At 50.1% G+C, this 21751-nt stretch overlaps 8 protein-coding genes across 8 annotated transcripts; 3 read left to right on the top strand and 5 right to left on the bottom strand.

Annotated features, from left to right (window-relative positions):
* Positions 1–232: 232 nt before the first annotated feature.
* On the bottom strand, positions 233–2343 carry BO79DRAFT_259722 (uncharacterized protein; the record flags this gene model as incomplete). Its single annotated transcript, XM_025686381.1, has 4 exons — positions 233–447; positions 536–640; positions 2048–2288; positions 2338–2343. The coding sequence occupies 4 exons, from the start codon at positions 2341–2343 to the stop codon at positions 233–235; spliced, it is 567 nt and encodes a 188-aa protein (XP_025534725.1).
* A 468-nt stretch (positions 2344–2811) lies between these two features.
* Positions 2812–3183, top strand: BO79DRAFT_159643 (uncharacterized protein; the record flags this gene model as incomplete). The annotated part of the gene is made up of 2 exons (XM_025678956.1): positions 2812–2863; positions 2957–3183. Coding segments are annotated over 2 exons (279 nt in total), but the record flags the coding sequence as incomplete, so codon positions are not given.
* A 110-nt stretch (positions 3184–3293) lies between these two features.
* Positions 3294–5202, bottom strand: BO79DRAFT_181881 (aminotransferase, class III). The gene is made up of 5 exons (XM_025680182.1): positions 5126–5202; positions 4755–5060; positions 4350–4696; positions 3807–4259; positions 3294–3725 (listed from the first exon to the last, which is right to left on the bottom strand). Exons 1-5 carry the CDS (start codon positions 5136–5138, stop codon positions 3468–3470), a joined length of 1377 nt encoding a protein of 458 aa, XP_025534727.1. The 5' UTR covers positions 5139–5202; the 3' UTR covers positions 3294–3467.
* Positions 5203–6246: 1044 nt separating this feature from the next.
* Positions 6247–11908, top strand: BO79DRAFT_276388 (putative C6 transcription factor; the record flags this gene model as incomplete). The annotated part of the gene is made up of 9 exons (XM_025687753.1): positions 6247–6673; positions 6769–7089; positions 7779–8017; positions 8075–8607; positions 8658–8697; positions 8753–9785; positions 9838–10154; positions 10201–10271; positions 10327–11908. The coding sequence occupies 9 exons, from the start codon at positions 6247–6249 to the stop codon at positions 11549–11551; spliced, it is 4206 nt and encodes a 1401-aa protein (XP_025534728.1). The 3' UTR covers positions 11552–11908.
* Positions 11810–13309, bottom strand: BO79DRAFT_203614 (translationally-controlled tumor protein). The gene is made up of 4 exons (XM_025681734.1): positions 12960–13309; positions 12453–12738; positions 12223–12382; positions 11810–12164 (listed from the first exon to the last, which is right to left on the bottom strand). The coding sequence occupies exons 1-4, from the start codon at positions 12972–12974 to the stop codon at positions 12080–12082; spliced, it is 546 nt and encodes a 181-aa protein (XP_025534729.1). The 5' UTR covers positions 12975–13309; the 3' UTR covers positions 11810–12079.
* Positions 13310–14032: 723 nt separating this feature from the next.
* Positions 14033–15777, top strand: sur2 (sphingosine hydroxylase). Its single transcript, XM_025689482.1, has 2 exons — positions 14033–14911; positions 14970–15777. The coding sequence occupies exons 1-2, from the start codon at positions 14221–14223 to the stop codon at positions 15554–15556; spliced, it is 1278 nt and encodes a 425-aa protein (XP_025534730.1). The 5' UTR covers positions 14033–14220; the 3' UTR covers positions 15557–15777.
* Positions 15778–15997: 220 nt separating this feature from the next.
* BO79DRAFT_232815 (uncharacterized protein) lies at positions 15998–17470 on the bottom strand (the record flags this gene model as incomplete). Its single annotated transcript, XM_025684256.1, has 1 exon — positions 15998–17470. The coding sequence occupies one exon, from the start codon at positions 17468–17470 to the stop codon at positions 15998–16000; it is 1473 nt and encodes a 490-aa protein (XP_025534731.1).
* Positions 17471–18840: 1370 nt separating this feature from the next.
* On the bottom strand, positions 18841–20934 carry BO79DRAFT_248449 (PLP-dependent transferase). The gene is made up of 3 exons (XM_025685712.1): positions 20832–20934; positions 20667–20761; positions 18841–20608 (listed from the first exon to the last, which is right to left on the bottom strand). Exons 1-3 carry the CDS (start codon positions 20877–20879, stop codon positions 18964–18966), a joined length of 1788 nt encoding a protein of 595 aa, XP_025534732.1. The 5' UTR covers positions 20880–20934; the 3' UTR covers positions 18841–18963.
* Positions 20935–21751: the final 817 nt, after the last annotated feature.

The raw sequence follows: 21751 nt of genomic DNA on the forward strand, positions 1-21751 counted from the left end.
TCCTCCTCCTCCTCCTCCTCCTCCTCCCCCTGCTGCTGTTGCTGCTTAAATGCTGCTTAATGATGGGTCAGGTGTGGATTTGTGCGGGTAGTCAACATTGCTGCTAGGAAATGTGTGCTGCTGAAGCCATTGGTATGGGATATGAGAAGAAGAATTCGAGCAAAAAGCAAAAGCGTTCAACACAGAGACCGCATTTCGCTATAGTGTCCATCAGCTACGCTGATCACGCCAACTAGGTCGCGTTCCAGTATTCTCTGTATGCTGATCTGCGTTCCTTGAACTGATGATACTCGGGAGACATCAAATTGAGGTAGTTTCCGGGGTAACCGGCTTCTTTCAAGGCACGTAGAAACGTGTCAAACCGTGCTTTCAATACTTCAGTAGCTTCAAGGCGGTCGGAGGCTTCGGTAGCGTGTTGCTCCAGAACTTGAATAGTTGGAGTGTAGTCTTAACGTACTTAAGGTCAGTACATGACTTAAATGATGGATGCAGAAATTGCAATTGAGATAGGGTGGACTTGTTCATCAAGACTTACTGATGATCTCCGCTATATTTGGCTCAACACCATAGAGACATCGGAATGTGTCAGTATCATATCGTGGCGGATGCACTATGCCATCTTCATCAATGTACCGGCCTTCTTCCCGGTATAAGCATCCGCATTGGGATGGCCGCCGTGCGCTTTCGCGTGTCCTTGGCTGATAATTCTTTGATTATCGGCCATGTGGTCATCGGTAGCTGGAAAGAAATCTTCCTCGGATCTTAGCAAATCCAAGGGTATACTCAACACTCATTCTCTGGCCAGTTTCGTCTCTAGGATAGGTAGTCTTGCGTTCTGGCGAGCCAACTCGACACCGGCGTTATTTCCTGTTATCATCTCGTCTTTCACAGCTTCCACGCGCATTTCATCGACTTCAAGGAATTCAGAGGTTCAATATTGATTTTCGACAACATTACAGCAGTTGCTCGTTCGTCTGTGTAGATCTCAAAGTCAGCAGGAGCAGGGCCTTTTGATTTCTTGGAGCGTTTTTCTTTGTGAAGGGGGAGAAAGTGGATAAACGGGAAGTATGAGTAGAGTAGGCGTAGTGGAAGTACCCAAGCAGAAAGAATTAAGCTTCTTGATATGTTCCACTTGAACTTCACTATTTCCTCACTGAACAAATTACCTAGCACAGCTCAAAAGAAATGAAAAACTCATAATAGAGTGACATGCCTGTAAGCCTTCCGGTAGGCCAAGCCTGATCCAAGGGCTTAATCATTTCATGTTTTAGCCTTGGGGAGTACTGCGTGAGACGACATGGTTCCAGAGGACAGAGAAGAAGGACGAAAGGGGGAAGAGAAAACTGAAGTTTGCAATCACCATTCACTGTACATTCACTTGCTGTGTTACTACTTTACTTGCTCGGAAACACAGAGCTTTCCGTACTATTTCATCAGATCCCCGTCAGTACCTACGTAGGTACACCATAATGCAGACATCATCTACTTACCTCCCGGTACATATATTTCACCCCTAGGTCACATTCTCACCTTACTACTTCCTTTATTCAAAGCTCATAACCATACTTTTTACGACGTGCTATTCTCCAGCGTTTCTTAACCCACGCCTTCAAGAACGGCAGTACCCCATCGGAGCGACACCTTCCCAAGACGCAGTGTCAACGTGCTTTCCCAAACAACCTTTCTACCGCGGCTTCCCAGTCAACAAGTAAATCTTGGGCCCGAGTCTCAAATGGTTGCTGCTACAAAGCGGTCGCTTTCTGAATTCCTTGAAGGCGATGAACTGTTCGTGGAAGCTGAGAGAGACGAGATGATAACAGACATACACTCAAAACTTGATCAGCTCCGCAAGGATGTTGAAAAGCTTGGAGCGGAACTGGCCGGAACTAAACAAAGACTGGCCGGAACTGAACAAAGACTGGCCGGAACTGAAGAAAGACTGGCCGGAACTGAACAAAGACTGGCCGGAACTGAAGAAAGACTGGCCGGAACTGAAGAAAGACTGGCCGGCCGGAACTGAACAAAAACTGTTCGAATCTCAACGTACCGGCAGTGTTTGCGATTTGCATACTGAGAATCAGCACGAAGGCAGCATTGTATGGCCCGGTCAAGTTGTAGCAAATCAAGCGGCCGACTTTGACATGCGGTGGCACGAAGTGTAGCCCGAAGGCTCCTGCAATGTTCAGGAGGAGGAAGATCACGATGAAGACGCAATGCCTGTTTTCGAAGCGGTCGTTGAGGTACACGCAGAGAAGGATGGAGAGTGCGATAATCGCTCCGTAAGGGATCTATTCTGTTAATGTTCAGGTAAAACGTCTCTTTGAAGGACTTCCATACCTGCATCAAGGTTGTCACGAGCGTCGAGAAACCGAAACCTTCATCGTAATGTATGGATATTTCTAAAACATATGGTTCTTACCACAATGCTAATTTGTCTTCGTCAGTGGCTCTCTTTATGCTGCCTGGGGAATCGTCATGTTCATTCTCCTGCCTGACTCGCGAGTTACTGCGCCGCTTCTCACCAAGCGGCAGCGCCGAATTGCCATCGAAAGAATAAGGGAAAACCAGACAGATATTTAAAAACAAGTATATCATGCCACACCAGATTTGGGACGCAATTACAGACTACAAGCTCTACATCTTCTTTTTCCTGGATGTATTTTGTGAGTGACGACTTTGTAGCATACAAAAGTTGGTAACGCTAATTTCTCATTAACAGGCAACATTCCCAACGGTGGTATCTCGAACTTTGGAACTATCATAATTCAGTTCGGGCAGCAGGCGCGCGCACAATTCAGCATTGGTTTCGCCGATACCTTTGTGTTTCTCTATGGGGTTGATCCTATCCTTGCTAAGAATATCGGTAAGTTTTGATATATTATATCTGCCTGATCTCTATTAACATTCCTGTATTTCCTATTTTGTTTATCCAGGGGCTGACCTTACCTACATTAAGACTACATTCCGACAATCAATGTAATAGAAAGACATGCTACAGTTAAGGCCTCTGAGAAGAGAATAGGAATTGACTTATTTGAGGAACGGTTCTACAAATTTCTAGATGCCTTGGATTCAGCTGGGTATGCAGGTGATTACTTGGATTCCATGCAAGCAGATGCTCAGCTTAATGAACTCCATAAAGCATATAAGGATTTCTGGGTTGCTAGCAGATTGGTGCGATGACAGCATTGGCAGGCTTGAAACGATGACGTGAACTGCGTGAGACCAAGATGGCTGTGGCTTTGATTCTTTTCTTTCTACTCGGATGCTTTAGTGCTTTTTTGTATTATAAAGAGACATCAATTGTATTCTCCTTGAAATGGATCTAGTTGACTACCCTCCATCCTTCAACAAGACAGACGGACCCTCGCATTGACTGCTGATGCAATCAGTCAATGAACCATCGCAACAACTGCGTACGTATCCTTAGCAGCAGAGTCTACTGCAAGCAATTCCATATCTCGTCATTAAGCTGCACTAACTTTCGCAAAAACAACATCAAGCACTTTGACCGCCGTATCCACGATGATATCGATCTCCTCCTTGGAGATATTATACGGCGGCGCCAGAATGATATGGTCCCCTTTCATACAATCCACCGTCCCGTTAGCAGCATACAACGACACCCCATACTCCGGTTTCAACCCGGTCTCTTGGATCAGAAACGCCACGCCCTTGTCCGGACTGAATGGTTCTTTGGTCTCTTTGTCTTTCACGAATTCGATCTGCAGACACAAGGCACATTAGTCTTCATCCGATCCGATCCTCAGAGGACAAAAGATCGTGGAACAAGGGGAATTACTTACACCCCAGAACAGCCCCTTCCCTCGGATTTCACCCACAATAGGATGTTGCTCTAAGCTGCCCCGCAGGCGTTCCTCAAGATACTTCCCCATGTTCCTGACATTCTCGAGCAGGTTATCCCGCTTGATGACCTTCTGCACGGCCAATGCGGCAGCACATGCGATAGGATGGCCCTGGTACGTTTGACCGTGTCGGAACACTCCGGTGCCTTTGTCGAGAACCCCGACGATCTTCTCGCTGATGAGGAGACCAGAGACGGGCGCGTATCCGCCTCCTAGTCCCTTGCCGATGGTCTGGATATCGGGAACTACGTCTTCTTGTTCCCAGGCATGGAGGGTGCCGCAGCGTCCCATACCGCACATGATTTCGTCTAGAATGAAGAGCGCGCCATACTTCTCGCAAATTGCTTTCATGGCGGGGAAGTAGCCTGGGAGGGCGGGGACGGCGCCGAGGGCCTATTTCGTTGGTTGGTTGCGTTAGTTGTTGTACTAAAACGAGATTATAGTAGATAATAAACATGAAATTTCTAAGGAATGTTCACGTACCGCTCCTACTACCGGCTCTGCAATGAAAGCGCACACATTCTCTGGTCCGACACGCTGGAATTCCGCGTCTAGCTCTGCTGCTAGCCGGGCAACGTAATCCGCGTCGGACTCGCCTGCTTTCTTACCTCGGTAGGGGTAGCAAGGCGAGACGTGAGACGTGTTGGTTGATAGAATGGGTTCAAAAGGCTCTCGACGGATCATGTGTCCGCCTACTGACAAGGCACCCAAGGTGACGCCATGGTAGGAGGGCTTCCGGGCAATGAACCTGGATCGCTGTAGTTGGGGGGTGGGTAGCTCAACGAAGTATTGACGAGCTAGTTTCAATGCAGCCTCGACAGCCTCAGAGCCTGAGATAATGTGAGTATTTCTCTGGCGATATCGTGCAGAGTAAGTGTGTTAACATACCGGAATTCACAACGAGCAACTTCGAGAGCTTGCCACCAGTCGACTCGGTAAGGAAGGTAGCAAGCTCTTCCGATGCTTCTGTCCCAAAGAATGCCGTATGGCAGTATGACAACTTGTTGATCTGGTCAATCACCGCTTGGCTGACCTCCTCATGGCCATGGCCTAGGCAGGATACGGCGGCACCACCGGTCGAGTCGAGGAACTTGGTGCCATCCTCGAGGAAGATGTAGCTGCCTTTACCGCCGATAGCTTTCTTGGGGACGAAGCGGGTATCACGGTGGAGGACGGAGCTATGGGTGGCTGTCTCTGGCCTTTCGTGAGCTGGGAACAAGGGATTAAGATTGTCTGGTATACTACTAGTTAGAACGTACCTGACTTGGTCATGGTTGAACAGGATATAGATAGCCGTTTGAGTAGATCAAATGTATATTGAGTGCATAGAGCTGGATGAATAATTCTGGAGCCATGATTGCAGCATGATGCAGAGCTATTTATGCCTGCGATAAGCCCTGTCGACTGCTCCTTCTTCTTGATATCACGCAGTGACTCAAGATGTGGGGAGGAGCGGGGATGGAGTCCGGCGGGGAGCCGGCAACCCAATCCTGGGAAGCCGAGCGCATGGTTGGCCGTCTCCGCCGACGGGCCGATCTCCGACCTGATGGTGGTTATCGTGCTCGTTTGAGTCGTCCATCTCTCCATCATCTACTGCTGATGCGGAGATGAGCAACCTCCCTCGCTTAAGGTGATGCAACATCTTGGCTTTGTTAATGATGGACCATGAAGGGGTCGCACTGCGACAACTTGTTGCTACACCATGCCTTCGAGTGGACATCAACTTAGTATAGTACGTCAATGAGAATGTCTCTACATGTCGTGTCAGCTTATATGTAAGCTACTAGTAGGGATTCGTTCGATATGTCAATCAGGACTCTATCGCTGGACGTTCCATGGTAATGAGTTCCATCCTGGCTTGGTGCCCTACGATGCCCTCTATGCTGAAGTCGACCCTTTTCTGGGATATCTCTTCCATCGTCAACCCTAATTAGTATCCAGGCAGAACTGCGGGAGTCGTAGAGGTAGAGAGCTGGTCTAACACATTGCAACCCTTGAGTCCCAGATAGGCGATGTGGGAAGTAAAGCTCGGCGTACAGGACCTATTAGAGCGACAATGTCAAGGCTAATCATGTGCGTCATCTGCAGCAAACAAAGGTAAGGTTTGTACGGTACATAATAGAGCAGTTGTTCAGAAGCAAATCAAGGGCTGCATGTAGTAGTAGTGATGGGTATCTCCGCTGCGATGCGGGCGGTGGGCGGACAAAGCTCTCCGCTCCGCAGTTGGTTGGCCACTAAAACTCCCTACCGCACAGAAAGGCCACCACGGCTTCACTACAACAGCCCACCTGCTCAACCTTCCGCTCCGGACACATTAGCGTGTCTTAATCTTATACATATTTTTCTACGCTGTTATTATTACCTATACTGAGTCTTAATCATGTCACGACACGCCCAAGTAGAGGAGGTGTACGACTCTGACCCGGAGGAAGTTGCTCCCTCCGATTCCTCGCCCGCCAACTTCGCCAATGAGTCCATCCTTTCTGGAGCTGGAGTACCTATGTCCGGCTCAGTACCCATGAGGCCCGCTCCTGAACCCCAGCGCGAGATCCCCAAGCATTATCAATGCCTGTACCCGATATACTTCGACAAGTCGCGGTCCCGCGCGGAGGGCCGCAAGGTTGGAAGTGAGCTGGCGGTTGAGAACCCGTTAGCGAGGGACATTGTCGATGCGGTGCAGATGTTGGGACTGAATGTCGGATTCGAGCCTGAGAAGCTGCATCCCAAGGACTGGGCCAACCCTGGACGTGTGCGTGTCTTGCTGAAGAACGAGGACGGGAAGCTAGTCAACTCGAGAATCAAAAACAGTCAGTGTACCCCAACCTGTTCGCAGGTTACTATTAGAGTCGACCCCCTTTCAAATGGCCTGATCACAGTTTCCTTTGTCTGACCATGACTACAGAGCACCACCTTTACATCCTCGTGGCGCAATACCTTAAGGCCCACCCTACCACCGAAGAATCCCCCTACCGTCTCAGAATCCGAGGACTCCCCATGCCCGAGAAACTACCTGCTGCGCCCGCCGCTCCCCGTGGATGGAAGATTGGAAAGATTCTACCGATACACTCTCCGGCCTACAGCGGTGGTGGAGTCAGCGATAACCCGCTCAAGGACGCCATGGCTGAGATGCAGAACATGCAGGGTATGCCCGGCATGCCCCAGATACCTGGAATGCCGGATCTGGCGGGAATGATGGGAGGAATGGGGGGAATGGGAGGCATGGGTGGAAGTCCGTCTGCTGGAGGTAGCGAAAAGAAGAAGAAGGATAAGAAGAAGGGCAAGGCGTGAAGCACTTGTCGATGTTTCTTCATGTGGTACATAGGCTTTTGATTGCATTGGCACGGGCGAAAGGCGTTATGATGATTCATGTATAGAGGGCATCTCTGCTGTTCTCTTGATACCAAGTCGAATGAAATGATCAATGAGTGGGGACATGTCTGGTTTGTGGTATTGATGTAGCTGTCAGGTGCCATCTTCCGTCTCCGCAGCGGATGGCAGCCGTCGCTTCTCTACTTTATTCTGCGGAGATCATTCCCAAAAAATTTATTGCGTACCTAGACCATGCTCTGCAAGACCTCACACCTCTCAGTAAATAATCATGGGTCAATCCAAAGCACTCCGAGTTTCTCGGGAGGACCATCCGACCGTCTTGCGTATATGGTCGCTGTCATTGGCCGAGCCGGCGCAATCGCCGATAAGTAGAACCGCGGCCTCTTTTACCCCAGAGTCATCCTCCGCCGCTGTTCCTCTCAGCTTCAGCTTCAATCACTGCGCGGATGCTTCCGTTTTATTTTTCCAACAAGCGCACAATTGTTCGATCGGCACCCGAGTAGTCGCGACTCACATACATGGGTTGACACTCATGTGCACTCCCTCATGAACCACTCCCTGCGTCCTGTCGATGGATCATAGAACCCCGCCACTGCGACCGACGGACCATGAATACAAGCCCACCGAACATTCTGCCCGGCTACGGGCAGATGAACGGAACCCCCCGATCCCAATTTCGCTCTAGCTATGACTCCCCTGCCTCGGGCTCTTCGTCTTCTGCTGCTCCTAAGACTGGGAAGGCTGGGGGCCGTCAAATCACCCGCAATCGCGCCAGCTACAGCTGCCACACTTGTCGGAGGCGAAAGGTCAAATGCGACAAGGTGCATAGCCCTAGACTGTTTGTGAGTCTTGAACTGGTCTGACAAGCAAATTTACAGGTCCACCCGATTTGCGGCAACTGCGTGAAAAACGGTACCGAATGCGTCTACGATGCGGCGCCACAGAAGGATACGGAGTCGCGCTCGAGCATATCGAAGAACGGACATGGCGTCAAGCGGAGGAGGGAGTCGTCGCGACCTATAGAGGAGGATATCGATGATATACAATCTATTTACGGTCATCTGAAGCAAAGTGGAGCTTCCGAACAACGGTCGCAAGCCATTGAGGCGCGTTTGGATAAACTCACCTCGATGATCGAGAGGCTGAGCAAGACGAATCAGCCGCCGGATGTCGCAGGAAAGCAACGGCTGGCACCAAATGTGAAACTCGAGCCGGCTGAGGGTGATCCTCGTTTGAGCAATATTGCGGCCTTAAAGCCAACTGCTGGTTCCCGTCCGGATAGTCCGCGTCGCGCGGCTGAGTCTAGTGGCGACGAATTTCCTATCCCCGCGGGCCATGCTACTGATCTGGTGGATCCTGTGGGGAGCTTGAATCTTGGCCATTTGAGCTTGGAGGATGGAGGGCGATCAAGGTACGGTTTTGTTATGTGGTCGGGAGGGCTCTATACTGACAATGGGTCAGATACGTCGGGACGACTTATTGGGCTTATATTTCTCATGAGGTATGCTGAAGAAGTTCCCAGCCTTTCATTGAAGGACTATGCTAAGTACCACTAGATAAATGAGCTCAATCAGTTGCTCAGGGATCAGAATCGATCGCACAACGAACCAGCCTTCCATGAGAGCCCCGTTGACGATGCGGGAACGGAACCTATGGTTACAACACCGGGACGCCAGTGGAAAGAGTCTGCTGACGGTGTCAGCGAGCCTGCCGAGAAGCTTAGCAGAGTACAGACATTCCAGAAGTCTGTTTTGTTTCCGTCAAGCGAATCGCCTTCTGTGAATGACAAGATAGTGGAGCCAGAGATGCTTGAGAACATGCCGACAAAACGACAGAGCCATATCCTGTACAAAGGATTTATGTCTGGAATACACGCCATTACCCCAGTTGTGCACCCACCTACCATTCTGAAGCTTTACAACTCCTTCTGGGATTGGTATGATTCAAGTAGCTACTCTGGGGAGTCTTGCCCTGACCCATCCTTTATCCCTTTGCTTTATGCCATCTGGTATGGCGGTTCCGTCACTGTCTCAATACGAACAATCAAGGCTGAGTTCAACGTGTCATCCCGCTCAGGTCTGTCCAAGGCATACAGTGAGGAGGTAACGCGCTGGCTATCCAAGATATCGTTCCCTCGCAGTCCGTCCATGCAAGGTTTATCTGCATATCTGCTGGTCCAGACCATCCTTTCCAAGGAGGAAGAGCCTCTGACTAGTAGTCTCTTCATCAGTCTTGCCATGAGGGTGGCCCAGACTATGGGTTTGCATCGGGATCCTGCTAAGTTCGGCATTGGCCCCAGCGACGCGGAATACCGTCGCCGTATATGGTGGCACATTGTACACATGGACGGCGTGGTGGCCATGTCCAGCGGGTTGCCTCCCCTGGTCAGTGATGAGAACTACTGGGATGTTCGCGAGACCAGCGAGGTTAAAGACACGCTTCTTGGAACTCCCGCTGCTGAGAAGTATGAGAGGCTTGTCATGACCGGCATGAGGCCACCGGATAACCCGGATGACCCAACCGTATGTGCAGGACCTTCTATGGTTAACGTATACTACCTATCGGCCAAGGGCAAGTATACGATGGCTCGTAAGTATCTGAAGTAAACATCTATAGGTTTTGAGATCTAACAACCCTGCAGGCGCTGTTCGCCGGATCATGAAGATTCAGCTTGGTACAAAACCCGTCACGCGAAGGGACATGGAGGAGCTGAGGTCTATATTGGTTGATCTGCAATACAAGCTGAACTCTATCATCAACCGGATACCAGAAGCAAACTCGCTCGATACTTCGTCTCCAGTGTCATCTACTAGATCATGGTCTTTATCCTCACAAGCAGATTCCCGCACCGAACTGCCGGCGGATGGACCCAATGGATGTGCAGAGCAGTACCATTCGCCTGTCCTTGTATCTTTCCACAAGTGGGCTAGGATCCTCATGTCTCTTTTCATCGATAAAGTGGGTGTACCCTGAGATGTACTGAGATACCTGCTAACCCTGATAGGCCTTTTGCGTCGCCTATCAGCCTTTCCTGAAGAACGCCAAAAGTCGAATTTGGCCGGCTGCAAGACAGAGGTATCGTCCAACATCGCCACACAGAAACAAGACACAAACCACTGACAAACCACAGCGCACTCCGCCACTGTCACGGCTTCATGGAGAAGTTCGTCTCACTCGCAACTGACCCCGACTTCCAACCTTTCCAATGGAGTTGGCCCGGCAATCACCAACCAATGCACGCGACCATGATCATGCTCATCGACCTCTACGAACGACCCTACAGCCCAGAGGCACCCAAATCCCGCGCCTACATCGACAAGATCTTCTCCATGACAGGCCCCGACGGCGGCGTCGTCGGCGGCGAAGACGGCATCTCAACCCAACGACCCCTGAAAGACGGCGGCCGCGAAGCATGGGACATGATCCGACGCCTACGCCAAAAAGCATGGCAAAAAGCCGGCCTGGATCCTCATAGACTATGGTCCGAACAAGCCCAGATCCAAGCAGGCGTCACCTCTCTCCCCGAAGATTACGCCAACAACGACCCCTGCTACACCAGCGGCAGTCCCTCCCCCTCAACCTACCATCCTCCTTCCGCCGTTACCACCCGCCGCCAACTCACCGACTTCTCCAAAATGTTCTACAACATGACTCGCTCCCACCAGCTCCCCAACCCAGCTACCACTAATAACAACTCCCGTCCAAGCCCTCTCCGCTATCAACTCCCTCCTCCAGCCCCTGCTCCTATCCTCCCAAGCCCGCAATCAAGAACCGCTCCCGTTCCTCCTCCATTCCCTCAATCCCCAACACCCCCCAAACACCCCATGGACACTACCACCTCCCCCCTCGCCAGCAACTCCCCCATCTCATCCCCCGAAAGCATCGCCCCCTTGAACCCTAACATCTTCGCCAGCACCTTCAACAACACCCCGCAGCCGCAACAAGCACCACAACTACCAACTAATACCCCTCCTCCTGGTCCTATACAAGCAGCTCCTCTTCCATCTTTCATGGACACAGCCATCTCACCCACCAGCCAACCCATCCCGGGGGCCCCCACACCGCCCTCCATGGTGGATCCGAACTTAAACTTCGATTGGGACCAGTGGGACGCTGTCTTCGGGCAGCATCTGCCGGTGGCGGATGAGTTGATGGAGTTGGATCCGGTCACGGGTTTCGAGTTTGGGGATTTGAGCAGTGCGGCTTATGCTAATGCTGCTGCTTCGCCTTCGAGGATGGGGCTTGGTGGTGGTGTGGGGAGGGGTAGTTTTGGGAGTGTTGGTAGTGGTAGTGGTGGTGGTAATGAGGTTGGGATGGGGGAGGTGAGGGGGTCTGATTGGGTGGGTTATTGTTGATTTACTTAGTAAGTACTTAATGTATGTCTAATTGGAGGTGTTTGGTTGGTTGGTTGGAGGGTATAAATTTAGTTCTCGATTATTGTGTATATAGCGGTTCTGTTGTTCTACTTTTTGATTGAACTCATCCTTGTGGGTGAGATCTACGGTGATACAACTGGATTCAGTGTCTTGAGGTTGGAAGATGATTATGTGTCAAACGGAAGAACCGCTAGACGATGGAATAATATGTGATCAGAAATAAAAGAAGACGTAACAGTTATGGATTTCATGAGGCGTGACTTTAATCAAGAAGGACGCAGAAGATATGCGACGCAGGAGCATGATGTGATATCAAGATGCGAAGGGAAAGATAATTAGCAATAGCCAGAAGGGACGCGTTAGCGGGAACCCAGGAGTCCAAACTCCTGGACAGCTAATTTCCGGGGACCCTTGGTTGCTCGTATTAAGAGATCGCATTTTCAGTGTCTCTTCTCTTTCTTTTTCAATTCATGACAACAATTATTCGCATGACTGCAGTGTCTGAATTTAGACCTTGACCTCCTGGAGACCGTGCTTCCAGAGGGTAGCGAAGGGGGTGACACCGTCCTCACGGAAGTCAATCAGGATGTGCCTGGTTCGGTAAGTTAGTTTTAGTTGCAACCAGAAGATGGATGGCAGAATAAACGTACATAGCATCACCGTCCATGGACTGACCCATCATAACATCGTAGTTGTCGTAGTTGCCAAGGATCTTCTTGACAGCACCGGCGGCACCAGCCTTGAACTCATCGATGTTCTCCTTGGAAGCACCGGTCTCGGTGAGCCTGGCAAGGACCTTCTTGACGTAGCCTGTACAGGGTAGACTCGTTAGCATTGGGGTGAAATAACTGAACCGTATCTCAGAAGTGCGAGAACATACTCTTGAGGTGACCCTTGAAGGCATCCTTGGAGGGCTTCAGGCCCTCCTCGGTCTTGAGCCAGTTGAGACGGAACTGGTCCTCGATGTCGTGGACCATGACGGCCTCACCCTCACCACCGGCATCATCATCACCGCCCTCAGCGGAGGGGTTGGCACCCTCGAGCTGGAAGTCCTCGTTGCTCTTCTTGAGGTACTTGCGGCAGTCGCAGGTCCAGAGGAGCTTGCTCTCGGGGTCCTCCTGGATCTTGTAGGTGTCGGCGAGAACCTCGTCGCCGGAGACGATATCCTATAAGGACGGACGTCAGTAATTTGGAGGCATGCAATTTCAAATGCGAGGATATGATGATGATAATGATGATGATGATGAAAATGGTTGCAGGTAAGGAAGCAGAGGAGACGCAACAAGGCTGCAGGATTGATGCAACCGTTTGTTGTTCTTTTCACGCATCCTTGCATTGCTGGAGGATCGCAACAAGGACAGAGGTAGACTCAGAAGGGTATACGAACCGTGTAAATGATCATTTTGGCGGGTGTATGAAGAAGTGGACGAAGTCACAGGAGGAGAGAAGTGGCAGGTGAGGAGAGAGAGACGGAGGGAAGAGGAGAAGAAGGGGAAGGAGGGGAAAAATGAAGATTAATATTTAGTGGCGCTTTTCCTTTCCAGTTTCTCGTGGTGGGGTTTTTTTCACGGTCGATTTTCCGTCGCTCGAGGGGCACCGCTTGCCGCTAGTCCTGTTTGGGTCTGGTCGACTCGTCTGGCCCAAAAAGAAAGATCCCAATCATCTTTTTTTTTTGTTGTCTTTTTTCGTCCATTGCCCCGATGGCAAATTCTGACAGGCGATGAGGGGAAAAAAAATTGAGGCAAAAAAGAAAATGAAGGACAAGGTTGTGAGTCCAGACTACGGCGGCATCAATCCTTTTCTTTAAGGAAATTGGTTTTACTCTGTAGTAGTTAGATGTTGGGGTAGTATTATTCTAGCTCGGCTGACATGTCAGTTACTCAGTTGGGCTCCAGCATCCGATCTTCCCACTCCAGATATCCTCATGCCTGAGGCATAATTACTGTGGCTAAGGGGTCTTCTGTCGGGTAACATACAGTGGTATATTACTGATACATAACAATAATCTTTCACAGTAACATCATACTGAATCGTGGTATCATATAATGTAATACATACTAGTACAATATCGTGCAGCTATCGGTCGGCCTCACGATCCCGTGGCGCCACTCCTGCTTGCCAATTCCACCCGTGATTTTTCTCTCCGTCTTGACCTTCCAACTCGCGGTAGACACTCCTTTGGCCGCCCTTCGACTATTGTTATCTTTTTCCTCCCGGTGCTGGATTCCTTGACTACTGCTACAGTCGATGGTAATCTGAACCTCGCGGTCATTCTTTTTGAACCCTCCCTTCTAATTAATCCCTCACCACTACCCCATCGGTTCCTCGGCACTTGGTGCCATTTGCGTCCCCTGATTTTGGTGGGCCTTGGAGACCTGACCAGGATCCCCGATCAGATATCTCGCCATCGCCGGTCCATAATCATTGCGTTGTCCCACGGGCCCTTAAATCTCCTGCTATATCTTTGGCCTGCGCCAGGAACCTCTCACTGCCCTACTTGCATCCGACTGTGATTGCGATCTCATTTCTCTTTCATTCGAATCTCCTTTCCACCTTTGATCTCCGCGACCGATGCGGTAGGTCTGTCGAACAACCTTTCTCAATTCTTGACTTGGATAGTCCTGGCGATCGATCGTCCTCATCCCATCATGGCTACCAACGCGTCGGTCGTCTTTGACCTCCCCCCTCTTCCGACCTATACCTTGACTCCCCGCCCACCGGTTCTTGCTCCGATCCCAGACAATATCCTCGCTTTGATCTTACCCATCGTTGCTTACTGGGCCTTGTCCATGGTATATCACTTTATCGATGTCAACGATTACTTCCCTCAATACCGCCTACACACCCCCGCTGAGGTGCTGAAACGAAACCGAGTCACGCGCTGGGAAGTAGTGAGAGATGTTCTGCTCCAGCAAGTAGTCCAGACAATCGCGGGCATGGCAGTGAGCTATTTGGATGAGCCCGAATGTCTGGGTAAAGAAGCATATGATGTGGCAGTTTGGGCTCGCCGTCTTCGCCTCATGCAAAGGGGCCTGCCTCACCTGCTGGCTCTCTTTGGTATTGATGCTATGGGTTTGGGGAAGAATTTGTCGCATAAGGGCTGGGGAATGCTTGGAGGCGCCATTGCAGGCGGGCATTACCCACAATTTACCCAGTCCCTTATTCTGGAGAGTGGCGCAGAAGCGGTGGTCCCTGCTTTCACCAGCTGGGAACTTTCTACGGCTGGTTTCATCTACTGGTTCTTCGTCCCCGCGTTGCAGTTCATCTGGGGCGTTTGCGTCGTCGATACCTGGCAGTACTTCCTTCACCGCGCGATGCATTTAAATCGGTGGCTCTATGGTAAGTCATAGTTTCTTCGAGTCATTCCGGCTTTGGGCAATCGATTGACAGTCTCCAGTGACCTTCCACTCCCGCCACCATCGCTTATACGTTCCCTATGCTTTCGGCGCTCTCTACAACCATCCCGTTGAAGGATTCCTTCTCGATACTGCTGGCACTGGCGTCGCATTCTTGACAGCCCGGATGTCGACTCGCCAGAGCATGTGGTTCTTCACCTTTTCCACCATCAAAACGGTTGACGATCACTGCGGCTATGCTTTCCCCTGGGATCCGCTGCAGCATTTCACATCCAACAATGCCGCTTACCATGACATTCACCACCAAAGCTGGGGAATCAAGACGAACTTTTCGCAGCCTTTCTTCACAATCTGGGATCGTTGGTTCGGTACTCAGTGGAAGGGCGATGTGAAGTTACGTTACGAACGTTCTCGTGAATCTGCTCAGAAGCAGCTTGACAACGATGCTAGCTCCGCCACCAATTCGGGTGCTGATACTCCGGCATCCGGAAGTGTCACTCCTGCAGCTGTTCCCCAAGAAGGACCGGCAGAGTCCACTCGCTCTCGCCGCAGAAAGACCGTCACGCTTTCCCCTCATGTCGATGGTTTTCGAAGCGTAAACCACCCCGTCGCCAGCAGCGTCCTATAGTCAATTCTTTTTGCCTTCATAATTCGTTGTAATAATTCTTTCACCTTTTGTCTTCGCCGCCCAGCGGGGGTCTTTGGAGTTGCGGGACGCCTCCTACTTCCTACTTCGCTGTCTGTTCACTGCATTATTCTTTACGCTGTATTAATAGCCAGGTTGATGAGAGCCTGCTACGGACCTGTACAATGTCTTTTCACCCACCTACCTACTGTTCGGGTTATCTACTAATCGGGCATCCTGCATGACCACGGAGATTTGGAAATTGACGAGCACTTCCCTTCTGTTCATTCCACTCAATTCTTGTCTTTACGAAATAATCTGTATAAACTCCACTTCTACCACATTCTAATGACTTACAGCAAACTGAGTAATCGCGGATTATGGGTGCGCCTGAAATAACGTTATATGAACATGGAGCAAATTTCAGCAACTCGCGTGACACGATCATGACGACGTTCTGAACCTCAAGAAGTTCTGGGGCAGGCGGCTCCCATGCACAGGTGCAACATGTCTGGGCGCTGCAAACTTCACCGATTTCTTCCCTGGCGTATCAGGCATGAGTCGAGGGATTGCCGATCCATTGCTCTTGGCCTCCACCTGCAATCTGTCGCTACTTCTGCGAGCCTCCTCAATAATAGAAAGTATGGGTTCATCGTCACCGAGGCGCGATCGAATATCAGTCGCTTGGTCTGTATTGGATGATCCAGTCGCAACTGTGGGCGGACAATAGGCCGTGCTATTCAAGCTGTTGGCACCTACAACCGGAGGCTCTTGTGACCCAACACCGTTTAGGTTAGAATGGTAGCTGGGTGCAGGCGTCATGTCCGTTTCTTCGCCGTTGATGCTCGGGTCCTCCCATAGACAATCACTGACTTCCGCCTCACTCACAAGACTAACACGATGATGGCTAGGTGCAGGCATTGACACTTGCTCGTTGTCCGCATAGTCTGGGAGCTTCTCATGTTTAGCATTGATTGTGCGTTCCACGTCGCACTTGAACTCTCTAGCCATGTCATTAGCAAGATCGTCCAGATTTTCGGAGGGCTCGCCTTTAAGACGTGCTAGCATCTCCAAAATTTCTTTTCGCTCTTTTTCCGCTTCTTCGGGCGTTTCTGCCTTCAACTGGATGGTTATACAATGGGATCTCTTCTTTTTCCCTTTATAGCGCATTGGTCTTGGCCCCTTCATTTGTTTTCTCGCGAATTTGCGTGCTGCCTTTCGGGCTGCTCTGGCTCTGGCTGCCAATCCCATCCCATCTCGAAGCATATCAGGGGTAAATCCGGTTATACTGATGGCCACTTCAACGAACTTCTGAAGCTCAGGATGTTTTTCAGACCTATCTTCTCTTGTGCGACTCAGAAGCGTGGCGTGAAGATTTTGCAGATCGGGAGCCTTAGCAACAACACGCGCAAGCATACACGCCTCGCAACGGTTCTCTTGGTAATACCTCGCATGGAAAGGAGGAAGGTCGTGCCTGCTTTTAGGACACCACCACATGCCGGCGATGGAATTAAGAGCGCGCAGCATCTCCTTGACATCGTCTTTGAGATACTCCAGGAACCAGTACAGCTCATCCAAGAACGATGTGACCTCTTTGACCAGTAATTCGAAGAGGCTGTGGATAATCCAGGGATTAAATCCCTTGTGCACCTCACAGAGGACGATCTTGGAGGGGCCGAAGAGCATTCGGAACAAAGCGTTTGCTTGCAGTTGCCATCGAAGAGTCTGAATCCCAGTTTTGATGTTCTTGGACGTTCTGTAGCCTCGATACTGGCCCAGGTACGCGACTTTCGCACGATCCTTTTCGCTATCAATGAGGAGGATCTCAACTATCGAAGTCAGATCCCGCTGGTCGAGCTGAGTGACTGATAACGGATAGATAATACGGTTGCGGCGCTCAACAAGTTTCCTGGGCATAATATCTGACTGGTGAGACATCTGTTTGTAGTGGTGCTTGTTGTGGCACCGTACAGTCGAGGGTCAACCACGATAGGATAAGAATAAGAGATAATGGACTGCTAGAGAACCAGGGGCACTGCTTCACGAAACTGTGGAGGGGCTTATATACTCATTCTACACAATTTAATAGGGAGCTTCTCATTTCGGAGAATGACATTGTCATAATGCACGTTGTTCGGCTTCAGCAACTTTCAACAGTCTGTGCTGTGCCACCTCGCACCTTAAAGCTTGTCCGCCACTTTGAACTCAAATTGCTGAATACATGACTGCTGAACGTGCGGCTGTGGGGTGGTCTCAATGGTGAAACCGCCTCTTTGTACCACCAAACGAATGGCATGAGGAAACTTCCGTGCGCAGACGACCGACAGTAGCATATGGCAAGGCTGTCACCGAGAGAAAGATGTCTCTTCCTCGGGGTTTCCCGTTGCTTCTGGGGTAATGCATGGACGGTGCACTACATTGGGAGTCTTGGGAATCGTGACCTGCATGCTTCATGTTACACCTTGTTCCACTTGAGATGTTGCTGGATGGGGGTTTGTGATCAGAGATGTCTTGAGTTGAGTGACTGGCGCATAGGATACTCTACTTGGGGTGGGAATAGCCTCCCCATAATGAAGAATATAGTGCCTTCGAACGAAAATAGTACTTTTTTCTTTAACCCAACACAGTCAACCCAACTCCTCTTGGGACATACTCAAGTATATGTATTTATCCCAATCCATCTACCATCCACAAATTTCACGGAATTATCCCGCCTAAATTGATAATTATACCTCCCTCCCTACAACACACGAAATATCATGACAATACTATCAAGAGCATCTACCCATGTCCTCCGCAACATCCCCCCTCCTCATCGAGATATACATTAATATGATCTCAACTCCCCCATTTCCGATCAGCCATTGCCAGTACAACACATTCTAAATGCCGTGCCACCACTACAACTGGCCTGTGCCGCCCTGCAGCTTACCCATGTAACACAATACAGCATCACCCACCCCCGTATCCTTACCCTAAGTTGGTTAAATGGGACCCAGAGAGTTTACTTTGCGCTCCCCCCCTCATGCACGAAGGGATGAGAACTAAGCGAAGTTTCACAAAGGCCTCTCCGTGCCATCGGAAGTATGCGGCTGAGTTGCTTGTCGTCGGAAGTTTACGCCGTAAGTGGTACTACCTAGATTATTCTAAATTTTTCGTTATGTTTGGTTGGGGGCGGTACTAGCCTTAGTTGGCTTTTGCTGCTAGGTTAGTTTATGTGGTGGGGGGTTGGATAGGGTCTATTAGTTCTTGGTACTCGAATGTATGTATGTGTGTATGTGTGTGTGCAACGAAATATCTTGGTGTAGTAGTACCTGCTACATATGGTTGAATTAGATAATAGACTAACATGGTACAAGACTTTGACAGGTTGAAATGTCAGAAGATGAATGCAACTCGCTTAAGCAAAATCAGGAATCAACCGCCTCAGCAGCCTTCAACGCAACCACAAACCTCGAAACGAGTTCCTCTGTGTCTTCCACGCCAACACTAACGCGGATCAAATCCGGAGGTACCCCAAATCCACCTGCCCACTCCAACTCCCAGTAATGGGCTAGCAGAACATACGGTGAAGTCAAAGTGAAGTTAGTGCCCAGACTAGGTCCCTTTGCGGTCTCGATGCGATCATAGAACGCGATTGCGTGTTCTTTCTTGTGGAAGAAGAAAGACAGCAGGCCACCATATCCGCCTTCTGGAGTTCGGCAGTCCTCGTAGAATTGCTTCGTTGAGCTATACTTGGGATAGTATACGTCTTTGACGAGAGGGTGGGACTTGAGAAGATCACAGATGGCTTCTGTGGTGTGGTTGATCTTCTTGATTCGGTTGATGAAGTCGCGGCTGTTGCGTTCCATGAATATGATGTCTTCGGCCCAGTAGTTGGTGTTGTCTTTATGGTCTGCTTCGTAGGCTTTCTTCAGCGAGTCGTAGTATCTTCCTTGGGGGTTCAGGATGGCGCTGCCGCCCATGACGTTGCAGTCTCCGGAGAATATCTTGGTGAGACTGCTGACGACCACGTCGGCGTAAGGGAGGACATGGACGTTAATGGAAGTTCCGATCGTGTCGTCGACGACCACGGCAAAGTCGTAGGTGTCAGCTAGCTTTCTAATCCGTTTGAGGTCGGGACATTTTAGGAGAGGGTTTCCGGGGAATTCGCAGAATAGAGCTAGATATTTTTCTCCGGCCTGAAGGCGGGCTTCCAGGTCATCCAGGTCTTCTGATGAACCGTGTCCGTAGAAGATGCATCCAGGGCCGAATTTTTGGAGGATTTTGAGAGTGTCCACGTATGGAAAGCCGAATGATATACTCTTCAGCTGGCCTCTAGACTGGAGTAGCATCCGGTGGGCGCTGAAGATAGCGTTCATTCCACAAGGGTAGAGATATACATCATCCTGGGTCGCTCCGTGGGAGTTAGAGGTTTGCTCGGGCGTTTTCGGTTCGGCAAGATTCACTTCTCCTGTCAAGGAGCCAGCAATGCGTCGACGGAGGGAGATCTTGGCGTTATCAATAAAAGATAAATCAAGATTCCGACCGAACCGATCCTCGAGGAACTGCGTGCTTTCCTGGATCAATGCTGCATCCTTGACTCTTTCTGGGCTGACCTTTTTGTCTGTTGGGGTGGAAGTAAGGTCAACAGAACCTCGCTGGTATCGCCTGGGACCCCTTTTCTGAGGGATCACAGGTTGCGGCGTTACCGCAGGCACGAGCTTGCCGTCCACAAAGAGTGAGTGGCAAAACTCAGCACGTCTGCTTGAGATTCCGTCACCAGAGTGTTGCCAATACTGCTTCGCTACTGGGAAGAGGTCGCTGTGATAGATCACAGCGGATATCGAGGGGGAAATCTTCAATATGATTTCTGAAGACTCTTTCCCCTTATCAAGGGTCAAATCAATTACCTCGACATCTCTGATGAGGTTGGGCTCTCCCTTTTCCTTGATAAAGTCGCGACATCTTTGGGCAGATGCTGGGGAAGGAAACAGCATAGCCTTTTGGTTTGGGCTACCATATCTGGCAATGATAGCATCTGCTAACGCACAAATAGATTTATGAATGAAAAATCTGGCCGTGACATTAGTTTCCATGATTCAAGCGTGGATGCATATACGTTGAACAGTACCGTGGATAGCCTGTTGTCATTTTGTCCACGACTCGTCTATCACCTTCCTCATAACCTACATTGTCCGCCCATGTTGGTAGGGACACGCTCACGGCCTGTGGAAGTGTAAGTGTTGTTGACTGACAGGTTTGAATGCGAACGTCTGCATGAACGGATGTGACTTACATGGGAGGTGAGCGATGGAATAGAGTCACCAAGCTCTATCACCGACATTCTGATCTCAATGTCTATAATTGGACGATATTCATGCAAATGGAATGATACTATGGGTTGAGCTATGATAACTCGATGTAGTTGACTAATGAAAATATCCGTGCACTGAATTTTGAGTCATAGGGCGGGAAGGCCGGAAAGGGACTAGGATTGCGGGAAGCCGCAGCAAGACTTTCTTTTCCTATTTGGGAAACTCGATTATAGGCAAAAGGATGTCCAAGATGGGTGTTATTTCTTTCTTTTAGAAAACAGTTGTTTTAAATCAAGATGCATCAAAAGTATTCAAATTTTTTGGGTGACTCAATGCGGGGTAGGCGGCTCCGCCTGTTCATCGGTAGTATGGGAAGAGTCTCTCAGGAAGGGCTTCCTCGACACCGTAAATATAAGGCATCAAGGGCACCAGCTTGATAGATGCCTCAATCCTCATGGTATTATTCAGGGACCTTGAATGTCTTACAGCCTGGTTGCTTGATTATTTGATAAGGCGTGCTAAGCCTTTCAAAATCCGAGGAATCACGCATCGGCCGTCTTCCCTATCGTTATCGGGCGGTGGCTATCGTGGATGACACGCTAAGCGATGAGAGTGGGGGGTTTACTTAGTGCTGATCCCACAGCCAGTGAGAGAGGGGATGATGTGATATGTGCCGAAGCTTGTCAATGGATCCTGCGTTGGTGACGGAGTATGCCGCTCAATCGTTCCAGATCGTTGAGAAAGCATTGTACTTGCCTCAATACCTTCTGTGTTCAAGGCAGGGAGAATGGAACGGACACAGATTGATAATGAAAAGAATGACTGCCTCAGGCGGCCATCCTGACTCAGCTGGATGTTATCAGATGGATTTCCTCGAGGCGATCCAAGGATCGATCCGGGG

Source organism: Aspergillus costaricaensis (assembly GCF_003184835.1).
Source record: "Aspergillus costaricaensis CBS 115574 unplaced genomic scaffold BO79scaffold_47, whole genome shotgun sequence".
Taxonomy (NCBI): domain Eukaryota; kingdom Fungi; phylum Ascomycota; class Eurotiomycetes; order Eurotiales; family Aspergillaceae; genus Aspergillus; species Aspergillus costaricensis.